This window comes from Plasmodium knowlesi (genome assembly GCF_000006355.2).
Source record: "Plasmodium knowlesi strain H genome assembly, chromosome: 6".
In the NCBI taxonomy this organism is placed as follows: Eukaryota; Apicomplexa; class Aconoidasida; order Haemosporida; family Plasmodiidae; genus Plasmodium; species Plasmodium knowlesi.
Window position 1 is genome coordinate 292,660 of NC_011907.2, and position 14,751 is coordinate 307,410.

General features: G+C 25.1%; 2 protein-coding genes across 2 annotated transcripts; one reads left to right on the forward strand and one right to left on the reverse strand.

Annotated features, from left to right (window-relative positions):
- Nucleotides 1-254: 254 nt before the first annotated feature.
- PKNH_0606600 (ZIP domain-containing protein, putative) lies at nt 255-1,930 on the forward strand (the record flags this gene model as incomplete). Its single annotated transcript, XM_002261702.1, has 6 exons — nt 255-399; nt 511-915; nt 1,173-1,291; nt 1,464-1,551; nt 1,641-1,705; nt 1,802-1,930. 6 exons carry the CDS (start codon nt 255-257, stop codon nt 1,928-1,930), a joined length of 951 nt encoding a protein of 316 aa, XP_002261738.1.
- Nucleotides 1,931-9,904: 7,974 nt separating this feature from the next.
- PKNH_0606700 (serine/arginine-rich splicing factor 4, putative) lies at nt 9,905-12,535 on the reverse strand (the record flags this gene model as incomplete). The annotated part of the gene is made up of 4 exons (XM_002261703.1): nt 9,905-11,111; nt 11,216-11,302; nt 12,148-12,236; nt 12,431-12,535. The coding sequence occupies 4 exons, from the start codon at nt 12,533-12,535 to the stop codon at nt 9,905-9,907; spliced, it is 1,488 nt and encodes a 495-aa protein (XP_002261739.1).
- Between the last annotated feature and the right edge of the window lie 2,216 nt (nt 12,536-14,751).

The window sequence follows — 14,751 nt, forward strand, 5'->3', positions numbered from 1 at the left end:
TTTTACGCATGTGAAAACTCCATTTTTTATGTTTTAATGCACAATACAAAGTCTAAAAGCAATTATATAAAATTACATCAAATGACCAAACTTGTCAGTCCACTTTTCATTTATATGTAATTTTTAATGATAAGATAATAGGATGTGATTACACATATATGTACTGTATATGGACATAGTTTTGTGATTTTTTTTATTTTTTTTTATGGTATATTTAATTTTTAGCCCTTCCTTTTTTAATACTTTTCGTCAAAATGTGGTTAACAATAATTATTGCTTTTCTTATCTTCATCGAATGTGTTGCAGTTGTGTATGTCCCGTCCTATGTAGAGAACAAAATGTCCAAAATAAAAAGAAATAAATTTTTAAACATGGAAAATTTTGAAAATATTGCAAGTGGTAAGTATAGAAATATGGAAATTGTTAACATTATAATTTCAAACATTTACGAAAAGTAAACAATAATTTTTTTTTTTCTTTGTTACCCCTTTTTTTACCATTTATTCTTAGGTGCAATATTGGCCTTAGCTTTCATACATATGCTACCAGAAGTTATTACTTTATTAAACAAAAAGAATATTAATCTTTATTATACCTTCACTCTAATACTTGTATCAGTAACGTTTTTAAATATAACAGATATATTGTATGATCACCATGTAGAACACAGCTTTGATATTAATGACACACTAGAATCTGAAAATCAAAACAATTCTATTATAAGTTTATGTGAAAAAAAGAACGACACAAACTGTGTGTCCTATGATATAAATGAAATAGTGGACTTGGAGATGACCGCAGTAGATGATAAAAAAGATAAAAGGAAGAAATTCAAAAATATCTTTTTTTTTGATGTATTTAGATCAAACACTTTTATTATTGTTTTAAGTCTCTTTATCCATTCTTTCATAGAAGGTAATTTTTAAACACGATTATTCATTTTCATTCTATATTAAGATTTTAATAGTGAACATGAATACACATCGCATACGAAAGAAAAAAAATGACTTTGTGTAAAGAGTGTTGTAATACATCTACATATTTTTGCGCACAACATAGATAATTTACACACTTTTCATAATTTAAATATAATTTTTTTTTATATACGCATCATATATATGTAAATTTTGTACACATATTTTCTATATATATTTCTTTCTTCTCTTTAAAAGGTTTACTTATTGGGAGCTTAAAAGACCAGAAGGCCATTGCCATTGTGGGCCTTTCCATGTTAGCGCATAAATGGGCAGAATGCCTGATCGTGTACAAGAATGTCGTAAACAAAATAGAGGTAAATTAGGGCAATGGATACTTTTTTTTTTTTTTATTCCATTTCATATTTTATTCGTACTTTTCGTTAATGTGTGTGACACGCCTATACATGTGTGTACATGTACAAGCATGAACCCATGAATGTGTAAAGTTCTACGGGCGCTAATTTTGCATTATTTCTTTTTTCTCAGAACACCCTTTTGGCGAACATATATGCGTGGTCCTTCATACTGTCCTTACCATTAGGAGTTTTTATTGCAATGTTTTCTTTCCCGTCAAGTAAGAGCAGGAAGGGCACAATTCTTTAGGATTACATTATATCATATTATACCATATAACAGACATTTTTTTCTGTTTTTAATTTGTAGACGAGTTCGTGGAAATAATCTTCAGTTCAATTGCTTGTGGCTTCTTCTTATACCTATCCTTCAACGTAATTTACCTTATGACATTTAAAATTTTGAAGTGACAAAAAAAAAAAAAAAAAAAAATGGTAAATATATTTATAATGTATGTCTATTTTTTACAGATGACGAAGGAAATCAAGATAACTAAAAGTAACAAATATCTCATATCTTTTAGTTATTTCCTTGGAGTTAGTGGTATGTCAGCTTTGATGATAATATTTAACTCTTTCGAAAATGCCAATGTTGTTTAAAAGGGTGTAAATTATTTTTGTGTAATCAAAAGTTTACTACTTATTTAATACCAAATTAAGAGATGAATTATAAACATATTGAAGCTCCTATAACTGTAGAGTAACACAAAACATGTTGCGCAACTATGTTGCTTAACTAAAATGTATAAATTTATATTTGATTCCTATACTATCATTTAAGTATATATAAAGTTATGGATGTAATTCTATCATTTTTTTTTTTTTGTTTCCGTATGAATTCTGACACGTTTTTCCATTCATTCAATTTAGTTTACAGCTATAAAACACATTTTAAATAAACATGCACAACAAAAAAGAAAATATAAATATTTGAATTATGTATAATTTTTTTTTTTGATGCATGTTTATTTACACATTTTAAATGTGTTTATGTTCTGTTTTTTGATTGTTTTGTTGAAAAAAAAATATATTTATATATATTATGGTAATGTAAATATAGTATATAATGTTGCCAATGTTATTATAGACTAAAAAATAAAAAAATTGTTAAGATTTAGATAATGTTTTAATATAAATAAAAAATATAATACTGAACTATTGTATTAAGCACTTATTGTACTCTTTTATGAGCTTTTTTAAATTTTCGGTTGTTCTATAACTGTAGAATGAGAATGTGACAAAAAAAATAACAATTTCATGTTGCCTCATGTTTATAACTAATTATCATGAAATTTTACATTAGGGAAGGGAAACGTAAACGTGGAGGAATTTAACGTATTTTTCGCAGGTTATTTTAGGTCTTTTTTTTTTTTATGCATAGGAGGGTGTTTATTTAGTTCATATAATTGTAATAATGTGTCTATAATAAAATTCTAAACCTTCCTTTATCTTTTATTTTTCCTATACACAATTTCGAAATTATCTTATTCATCAATTTTAATTTTTTAACATATTGAATTTTGTTCTAAGACGTAATAAAAGTTAAAAAAAGTTATATTCAGCATGGTAACAATGGAACGTTTTCTATTAGTTTCACATATTTTGGGAAATAATGTTATACTCATTTAAAATATTATTATGTCTCGATGAACGTACTTCGGGATGAAATTTTATCCTCATGCATTGTGTATAAGACTATTAAAAATCAATAACTTCTACATTTTTTGAAACTCAAATAAGATTTCATAAGAGTTATAAATTTTCCATTGTGCCAATGTAACCATTAATGTGTATCTGAATATGCTGTACATGTTTAGCCCATTTTATGGTTTTTATATTAGAAATTATTCTTAATACAGGTAGAGGAACATTTGAAGTGTCAAAAAAATAAAATATTAGGTTATAGATCAAATATGCATAATTTGAACATATATATGGCAAATATATGTTACTAGTTAGACATAGAAATGATTAAATATAAAGGAATGTTAAAAGCCCTTTCTTGTCGACATAAATAAAAAAAGTGAGCCCATGTAATAAGCATTATTTTACCATATATAATTTAACTTAAGAGTGTCATTCCTTGAAGAACATCACTTTCGCTATGCATATAAATGTTGGAACAAAGGTATTATCAAAATACCGTAACTGTGAATGTCAAAAGATAAAGCTTTCAGGGGTGCTACAAATCTGCAATTACACTTATATGAAATAAATAGTAAAAAGGCAAATTACAAATAACTAACGGTGTCACTTTAGTGTTAACAAATTTCAAAAAAAAAAAAAATAAGTGTTTAAAGCTTGAAATAATAATTCACGTTTCAGTGTAAAATTCTTGAAAGGTGTTCATATAAATGTGAAACAACTGATTATTGTCTACGACATATTATAACCCCATTATTAAGTTTTCTAACAAGGAAGAAGCTTATAATATCATTATATTAAATAAACTAAGAAAAAATTGAAATAGAATCTAATATAATTACTGAAAGCTAATAACTATAAAGGTATTATTTTTTCAATTAAATAAGACATGGTCACATTTCTTGTTACACACAATTTTAATGAAACATATTCCCCGAAGTATTTAACATATATCTTAAAGAATTAAAAGAAACTCTGAAATTTTTAAACAAAAATAGATCTGTTATGGAAAAAAGCAAAAAATAGAAAGATTCATAATTACATACAACACTATTTTATTAATTTCATAAACATAATAAACACGTTCGTATGATACAACATAACTTTCCATGATATATCATACTAACACTGCTAAATATGTACTTCATAAAAAATTCATGTATTAATATGAAAAAAAAAAAAAATAATAATAAAAATGAAATAACATAGAACAATAAACAAATCATAATGAATGTAATGTACTTATGAAACAGCAAATTTTAATAACAGAAAGGAAAAAAGAGTTAATTATTTCATTTATATAAATATATAATAGAATATCCATTGTTAAATAAAACTTAAGCATAAAATATTAATTAAAATATATATATATATATATATATATATATATGAATTAAATAATAATTATATAGATTAAATAATAATTATATGTATTTCATTAATTAAGCAATTAATTTAGTTTATGAAAATATTATAAAATTAATAAATAAAAAATAATAAGGCAGAGCTAAAAAAAAAAAAATAATATTAATTAAACAAAAATATTAAATATATGATTATTTATTAAGAATATATAATGTTTTTATATTTATAGATAATTAGAATAAATTGAATATATATATTAAATAAATGTTATTTAATATTGATATTATTTAAAAACATATATTGAATAAATGTTATATAAATGTTAAAATATTAAAACATACGTTAAAAAATATATTATTTTAAAATAATTAAAATGATTTAAATAAATAAATATATATTATAGAATAATAATTAAAATACAATGGTAAATAAATTAATTAAATATTTTTAATAAATGAAAATATTATTTTAAATATCCAGTAAAAATAATTAAATTATATATTTTTTATATTATTTAAATATTTAAATATATTAATATATTAATATAATATTAATTATTATAATAAAAATAATAAACTAAACTAAAATATCTTATGATTAATCTTTAATAAGTAACTAATGATATACAAGTATATAATATAATTAAGAAGCAATTAAGTATTAATGCATATTTTTATTCAAATTTAAATTAATATATTTAATATAAATGATTGTAATTACTAATTAAGTATATAATATAAAAAATAAGACATGTAGTTAAAATATTAAGGAATTAATTATTTATATAAAAATAAAATAATAAATAATAAAATTAATAAATATAATTAGCAAACATATTTAAAATATGTAAATTAATTAACTACATATTTATTTTAATTGGTTATTATATAATTATTTTATTTTAGCAAAATAAATATATGAATTATATTATAAAATATGTTATATTATTAAGTTTTTTTTATTTCAATTATTAGAAATACTTGATTTAAATTTAAAAAAATCACATACAAATACAAATAATAAAATTTACGAAGATTATTAATTAAATTAATGAAATAATATATATATTATAAATAATTATTTATTTAATTTTAATAAATATTATATTAATACAACTTGTTTTAAATTAATTTATTAAATAAAATGTATATATATAAGTGTACAAAATTATTTATTGTTAATAATAAAATATACATGATTATAAGAATGTAATTTTAATAATACTGTAAAATAATAATTGTAGTATATTATTTATTATTATTATACTAATTTAATTAATTCTTTGTAAAATATTATTTATAAAATGAAATTATTATTTAATTTAAAATTAATGAATTATTTTACTTGATTTATATTATAAAATAATTATTATAAATAAATAAATACATATTGATTTTTTTCGTTAAATAATGTAATATATTATAAATAGTGCTCATTGATGTATATTTTTGTAATATATATTTAAATAAAGAAAATAATTTAATTATATTATAATATATGTGTTAATAAATAATTATTTTGAAATAAAACAATAAATTTATATATATTTTTTATTTAAAAAAATATTATTAATTAATATAATAAATTAATTATGTTATTTATAATGGTATTTTATATATAAAAACAATTAAATATATAAATCTATAATAACCTTATTCATAAAATTAAATATTTTAAATAGTAATTAATTAATTAAAATTAAATTAATAGGAATTAATTAAAATACATTTAATTTAATATAATTCATATATTGTTAATAATTAAATGGATTTAAATAAATATTATTTTATACTAAATGTATTTTTTTTTATTACGCTATAATTAATTTTATCTAAATTCATCAAATAAATTATTATATATATATATTTAATTATGCTAATTATTTAATTTATTTATAATTAAACTATTTATTTATTTAAAATTAAACTATTTATTTAATACGTTATATGTATTAAATTTAATATTAGTTTAATTATATATAGATAATTAGTAAGTATATATTTTATTAATTTTATGTATTTAATATGCGCAAACTATTTAGTATATATGTATTTATATTTATTTATGTAAAATTTAATTTACTTTTTATTTATTAATATTCTTTGTAATTCTAAGAATTTTTATTATACTAATATGTTTTTATTTTTTATTTACATTATATATTAATTTTTTTTTACTTATATTTAGCCCAAAATGCCAAGATTTTATAAATCCATAAACATTTTAGAGATTTTATTATTCATAGAAAAGTACAATATTAGCTTTAAAGAGTTACACCTTCTCTTTAAAGTATATTTATATTTTGAAAAATTGTCATATATATAGCTATTTGCCTTTAAACTGAAACCAAACCTTTTATTTTACACTCCTTTATCCTATACCATTTCGTTTTACATTTAAATGTATTCTTGAATCGTTCTGATTATTTGCTTATATGTCAATTTTTATATATTCGAATGGTATTAAAGAACTTCCTCCAAAGAATGTAGTACTTACAGGTATGTCTTTTATGTATAATATTTATTGCACCCCTTTTCATTATTTATTTTTGAGACATTTTTTTAGATTTTTACAATAATGATGAACGCACATATTGATGTAATATCAACTACGAATCTATTTTACTTATTAAGATTCGTTTTTTTTAAGTTTGAAAAGGTAATATATAAATCCCTCAACACCATATGAACTGCCGTTTGGGAAAATGTCGTTTCGTTCAGTTTATCTTTCTTTATTTAGTTTAAAAGGATAATATTTTATAATTTTTTAAGAATATTCACTCAAATTTGCCAATGTAAGCAATTATAAAATCAATATGTGAAGAATTTGTACTATTACTCTATCATAACCGCATAGCTTGTAGAATGCTTGGTGCACTTTTACTACGTTTCAAAATTTATGTTTTATAGAAATTGTGCTTTTTTAAATTTTACAAAACTTTGATCATTGAAAATTTTATTGTAGTGAATTTAGTATGTCTACAATTTTGCTTAAATACTCGTTCTTATATTTATATATATGACCAGTTATACTTTTTGTAATTCCCTTTTTGCTTAAATACTTTTAAAACTACATGTTATATTTTGTTTCATTTGTATCATATACAGGATAGCTGAAATTTCTATCTAGTTTTACAGAATAAACCTTACTTACATTTACTAAAATTTAATCGTATTTTTCCTCGTGAACGCCTAATTTTTTCCTTTCATTTGATGTTATATGTTGTCATATATTTATCAAGTAAAATATCAATTGTATTTTTTAATTGTATCCATGTTTTCCAATATTGGGACACATGAAACAATGTAATTAGACAATATTTGTGACACTGTAATACCCTTTGATGTTACTAGAAGCCAGATAAAATGTAAGCTTGCAGGAAAGTAAACGAATAATTTACATTATAAATAATTTTTCTGCAAGTTAGTATGTTCTTATTAAAATGTTCAAAGCCGTCAATATATTTCTTTTTAAGCATTAAAATTAATTGCCAAATGGAATTAACATAATTGAAAAAGATATAATCCCACAGCATATTGTTTAAATGTGTAAAAGGATGAAGTTTATAGCAGAGATAATCCGAAAAATAATAAAAACCATGTTTTTCACAATAGGAAGTGACAATATTTATAAGAGAATGAACATTTTATTTTTAACAGCATCGTCATATCGAAATTACACTTCTAAATTGGGTTATATTTAATATATCTGATCATCTAAAAAGAAACTTAAGTTTTAAATGTTACATGATAAGTAAGTTAGGCATAGTTATAATTTAAAAGTTTTTCAGGAATGATAAACATCTTAAACAGTACTACATATTATAACCTTACGCAAATGCTTTTGTTGTCTGATTAAATGTATATTGGTTAACATGAAATTTGCACAACATAATAAGAATGTTTTAATGAAACATGACGGAATTTCAAACTACTTAGGTAGAGCTGCTACTATTATACAGTTTATGGAATGAAAAAGGTGTCTATTATATTTTTTTCTTAAAAAGGACTCTCAAATGGATAAAAATAAAATTTCGTGCATGTTTTCTTCTGCGTACTACATTTAATGTATTATGTACACAAAGAATACACACAGCGTTTATTGCAACATCCTTAAAATAATAAAGTGTAAATAACACATTTTTATTATATATACAGCGTATAAAATGGTTAATGTTAGCAAATGTTTTAAGAGGGACCTCAAACGAACCAAAAAACTTTGTGATATTGAAATTGCTAAAAATTGCTAAATGAAAGGACTTAGAGATATTATTAAAAATTTTGTGCATGTTCATCAAACAGTGGAATGCGAAATAAGTGTTTGTGTAGTAGTTTTCTAGCAAAAATGCAACAGAGTGTGTAGCACAACAAACGGTTATGGTTAAGAAGCTGCCTGTAACATAAATTGCTTTAAGAATGAATGTTCATTGATCTGAATTTCTGGACATATTTGAATTTATATTTAAAAATGCACTTCGCACAATAGGTTTAAATGTAAATTGAGAACAGTTTGTCAATATTTACAATGGGTATGGGTAATGCACCTGAAACTTCACAAAATCATGTATTTAAAAGAACCTGTGGAATTTAGGCTCTACATTTCAAGTCCATAACCTTAAGGGCCTAATGAGCAATATTAAGAAGAAAGCTTCATGTAATATAGAAAAAAAATTATATAACTTAATCGAAATATGTAAAAACCTTATGCTTGTTCTAAAAAAATTCCTACGTTAAACAACAATGTGTGTGGAAACCTTTTACTTTTCATTTTACATTTATAATAATTTGTAAAGAATTGTTGCAATAAACAGAAGAGGCCTTTTGTATTATCTGCAACTCATATATTATTGGGGAAACATAAAAATATAATTCTGTCTATGTTTTTGTGTTAGCGAAGATAACATTTTATTTTTAAAATTTTATATTGGAAAGGTTTATTTTTAGCAAAGAAGTGGATGGAGAAAACGTTTGACAAGAAACAAATAGGTACATGGTTCATTACACAATAACATCTTAGGTACCTGTAATGAACCATGTACTTAGATATGTACATAATTTTTTTTTCTGAGTATATAATAATTTTTATAAGCTGTCATATAAAAAAACAAGCACATACACATATCATCCAATAAAAAAGACAGTTTTTACAATATAAACTTTTTTAAAATATTTAAAAAACTGGAATAGATGTTTAATGTATATATTTGTAAAAATGTACGGGTTAATTTTAAGCTTCATACAACAATTCCTAGAATTGTTTTAAAAATAAACAAAAATGCTTATAAAAAATTATTTTAAAAAAAGTTACAACTATAAAAGTGGAAAAACATTTACAATATTACTAAATTTTTCTTAATTTCAAATATAATTCTGATAATGGATCCTGAATGGATAATTCTGACGAACTTGACACACAATGGAAAATTTTTAATAAAATATGAATTTTTATAACATATATTTTTTCTTTTTTTTTATTTCTTAATTTTCAATTTTTAAAAGAATTCTGATTATGTTTTAAGATTATCATATTCACAATAAAAAAAAAAAAAAAAAACTAAATTTCAATTTAGCTACTGGCATTGTCATTTACATTTTCTTCTGTGGTAGTTTTTTTTCTTCCTCTTCTTCCTCCCCCCCTTTTAGGCTTAGCCTCTGATGCCGCTGATTTTTTTGTTCTTTCATTTTTATTTGTACCAGAATTTTCTTCTTTATTATTTTCCTGGTCTACAGATTTCTCCCCATCACTTTTATTTCCATCATTGGAAACATTTTCAGAATCCTCATTTTTGCTTGTTTTATCATTATTTGTCTTTGCATTCTTCGTTTTCTTAGCAGTGTTTGTTGTTCTTTTTGTTTTTTTTCCAACTGTTTTTTTTTTTCCGTCGTTGATCTTTTCCTTTTCTGCGTTATTTTCTCTAGGTGAGTTACTGTTAGGAGATTTAGAACTCCTTCTAGATTCACTTTCCATATCATTGCTTCTTTTTCTTTCTCCTTTTTTTTCATCACTCGAGCTATTTTCTCTTTTCAGACTTAAACTCCTCTTCCTATCTTTGCTTCCACCACCACTTTCGCTCAAACTTCTTTTTCTACTCCTACTTCCATCATCTTCACTTAAGCTTCTTTTCCTACTTTCACTTTTGCTAGGGCTATTATTTTTTCCACTTCCCTTTTCGCTATATTCACTTGATCTATCACTTGAATTGTCATGTTTATTTTTTTTCTTTTTGTAATTTCTATCACCACTTCTAGAAGAATTATTCGATCCACTTCTGCTTCTTTTATCATATTTGCTTTTGTCTTTATTATCACCTTCGTTTTCACTTCCAGAGTCGTATTTACTATTTTTTTTCGTGGGTGAGTTGCTATATTTGTTGTGCTTCCTAGATCTAGATCTATTTCTTGAGACTGATCCTGATTCATCACTATATCTGCGCCTCTTTTTATGTCTGGGACTATAATGATCTTCTCGGTGTCTTTTCATGTAAGACGAACCTCTTCTATCTCTTCTAACTTTAATATTTGTAACATCGTCATAAACTTTAAATTCTGAGCCATCAAATTTTTCAATTGCATATAGCATATCATCACGGCTGATAAATTCCACTACACCTTTACCACGCTCAACGTTAGCATATCCTACATCACCACACTGTCTCATGACATCTTTTAAATGCTGCCATTTGCAACTCTCTGGTAAATTACTTATAATAATTCGATGTTCCGTTCTTACAGGGGGGCCAGTTCCCTCTTCTTTGTTTCTATACTTTCCATAGCTGAAAAAAGGAATAAGAATAAGGAACAAAAAATGATGCGCTTTACGTTTTATCAATATACATTCATTCAAATATGATTTTAAAACAAAAGAAGTAATTTATACCTTCTGTTTTCTCCTGAATATTCAACACGCAAACGAACGCCATCATACTTATAACCATCTCTTCTATCTATGGCGTACTCTGCATCTCTAATAGGGGGAAAAAAAAAGGGGGGAAGACAAGGGAAATTTAAAATTTGAAACATATAAATGAGTAAGAAACGTTGTGTTAACATTAAAATTATGGCCACACATAATAGTTTTTTCGCATAACCATTCAGCAATGTGCACAATATTTATAAAAAAAAAAATTTCGCTCTTTTATTATTCTTCTACAGGAATGCACAATTTTGTGTGCTATTTGTGTACATAAATATATGGGGGAACATAAAAATATGGTTATGAAAAAACGATTTCACACTCTTGTTCAATTCAAAATGCAATGCGTCATTTTTTTACTTAAACATGACTTGTGCGAAATAACGATAATGATAAAATAATAACATTTTCATTAATTGCTAAATGATATTCATTCTTTACGTAAAAATCGTGTACAGTTTATGAAGCTCTTTATTCTCATCATTCACAACTTGCGTACGCATGGACGGCTTAAATGTTCCTTAACAGTCAACAACGAAAGGGCTATGTCCCAAACGCAATTCTCCAAAATACAGAATACACATGATTACGTATATATACGTACAGCAAATTGTGGAACTACTGCGTGCCCATGTGTCCACTAAAATGAAGACCACCCCCTCATCGTTGATGCGTCATCCCTCGGCAAGTGTTCTAGAAAACTAATAACATTCAACGTCATTACAACTTACTATGATAAAGTTTGCAAAAGTATATATACAATACGATATGTCACGTTTTTTACACATTTCTGTTCATAGATACATGAGTATGCATGTCTATTTATACATATATATAATATACATATAGGTGTTTTCCACGTATTTGTAGCATTTTCACCTTTTCCTCATTCTTACCTGGAATCGAAATAATGAACGAAGGCAAACGAATAGGGTACGCCTGGAGCTCTGGGCTTTTTTACATCGATATATTTTATACGTCCATACTGAAAGGAGGATACAAAGAGGGGGAATACAGTTTGTTGACAATCGTATATGTGCGAAAATTACGCGGTACAATTTCTATGTCCACGAGTATGCTGATTAAACGCGTTGTTCTTTAATTACATAAAATTATTAAAAAATTATAAAATAATAAAAAAGTAGTGGTGGCACAAATTCGAGTAAGATGTGTGTATACCTTGGAAAATAAATCGTAGACCTCATCCTCTACGACATTTCCTGGTAAGTTTCCCACATATATGCACGAAGAAATTCTGCTGTATCTTGAGGATTTATAACTCATTTTACTAATTAAAATTATAGCACATTAAAATGGATATTCTTGTCAAATTAACTCTGCAGCCGCAGTTTTAACAAGTTGCTAAAGAAGATATACATACATATATATTACTATAATGCACGGGGCTCTTGAAAAGGGGGGAATAAAACGAACACAAATGACAAAGTCAAAACGCGGGGAAAATTACTTTTGTATGTTTATTCATAAAATATATTCATACATAAACACACAACAAAACAAGATGGAACAAAAATTACGCAACAATTAACCACGAATCCCCTAAAATTAAAACTATCAATACGTGTTTTTATAATGTGCACTTTTTTTTAAAGGACATAACACACATGTATTATATAACACACAGGTATTGTATAACACACATGTATTGTATAATACACATGTATTGTCGTTTTCAAAACTGGACGCTTTTCTTTTTAGCACACAAAATAGGAACGAGCGCAAAATAAGGAGATTTAGCTGTTTGATAGTCACAATAGTTTTACAGAAAATGGTACAACAAATAGGGAATGTATAATGTGTAGGAATGCGCGTACATATATACATACGTGTGTACATGTATTCATGTAGGTATATAACGCATGCGCAGTTACGTAACATAAATCTGGAAAGCGGTTAATTTTGTTTCTTCGCACCTGCTTATTTTTCAAATCTGGGTGATATATACAATATTCCAAAAATAAAAAAAAATTCAAAAATGGTTGTACAGCTAAATGTATTTATGTTATGTATGTAATATATACATGCGCCTGTCATGGAAATGTAAAAGAATATATACAAGTATACATAAATGTTGAATGAAAATATGTATAAATGTAAAAATACTAATGCGAAAACAATTGATATACAATTATTTTTAGCTTGAAATTACATTTTCCTTTATGAAAGCGCAAAAGAGTATCCATACATGTATATGCGCAAAATGCAATTGCAATTTTCATACATTTGTTCTTTTAAAAAAAAAAAAAAAAATCAACTTAACAAATGTTTATTCAGAGAAACGTGAGTTAAAAATGAACACTAAAAGAGATATTCAAAAAAAGAAAAAAAAAAAAAAAAAAAAAAATCCTCTCAAATGAGCAAATATAAACATATATACATATCCTCGTATGAAGTTTACATATGCGCAAAATTCATATATTCGCTTAGGGGTTTATATGCATACGGTGTATGTCCCCGTTCAATATATGTAGGATTACTCTTCATTGATATTCCATTTTAACGTAAAAAATGTTAAATGTTGAAAGAGTACTAATTATTCGAGTAAATATTTCTCCAGTTCAAAATGTAAATTTAATTTTTCTTTCTTTCTTTTTTTTTTTTTCTTCCGCCAAATGGCTGTAAATATGGTAAATTCTTTGTACGGGCGTGAATGAAAAAGGAACAATAAATCGCGGTTGCGTTGTATCAACGTTTGTGCTTGGCGACAAGTTCGATTTATCAGCTAAGGGTGGAATCACATTAATTCAGTATTCACATATTCATTGGTATATACAAACATATATGTACATATAAAACGTACAAAGGGGAGCACATTACATATGCATACATGTACATTTGTTTGTATTTTTACGGATGATTGCGCTTTATTTAATTGCATGAAACCCTAGGGGTGACGCTCTTGTGCTAATTGGAGGTGTAAGAAATTTACAAAACTTAAAAACATTATAGGGTTAAATATATCTCTTAAGGCAATGCACAAAGGATATCACTCATCACAGGAGAGAGAGTGAAAAAAAAAAAAAAGAAACGCATATAAAAGGGCATAAATAGAAGAAGGAAGTGGAATTAGGTTGATGTACACCAGCTTTTTATGTATGTGTGCTTCTTTTGTTCGAAAAAAGGAAGAAGTATACTCGTGTATGTGCATATGCATACGCATACACATGCCGATCTTGTGAAGACGTAAAGCAGAACCCCCCTTGGTCGTTTTGCGCTGGACGCACTTGCACACTACTAATAAATGCGCTGTATATTTTATGCCCATGCGACAGGAGTGCTTTCGCACAGGGTAAACACCAAATTGTTGTATCCTGCAAACCTTTAACTCCTTTGTACTTCTCGTTGCATAGATTAACTCTTCAAAAATAAGGAACAATAGTCTACTAACTGGTATGAAGTCTTACTTTGAATATGCAAAGTTAAGAAGACACACAGAAAGAACTGATCTGTATTCCCATTGCTGTGAAATTTACGTTGAT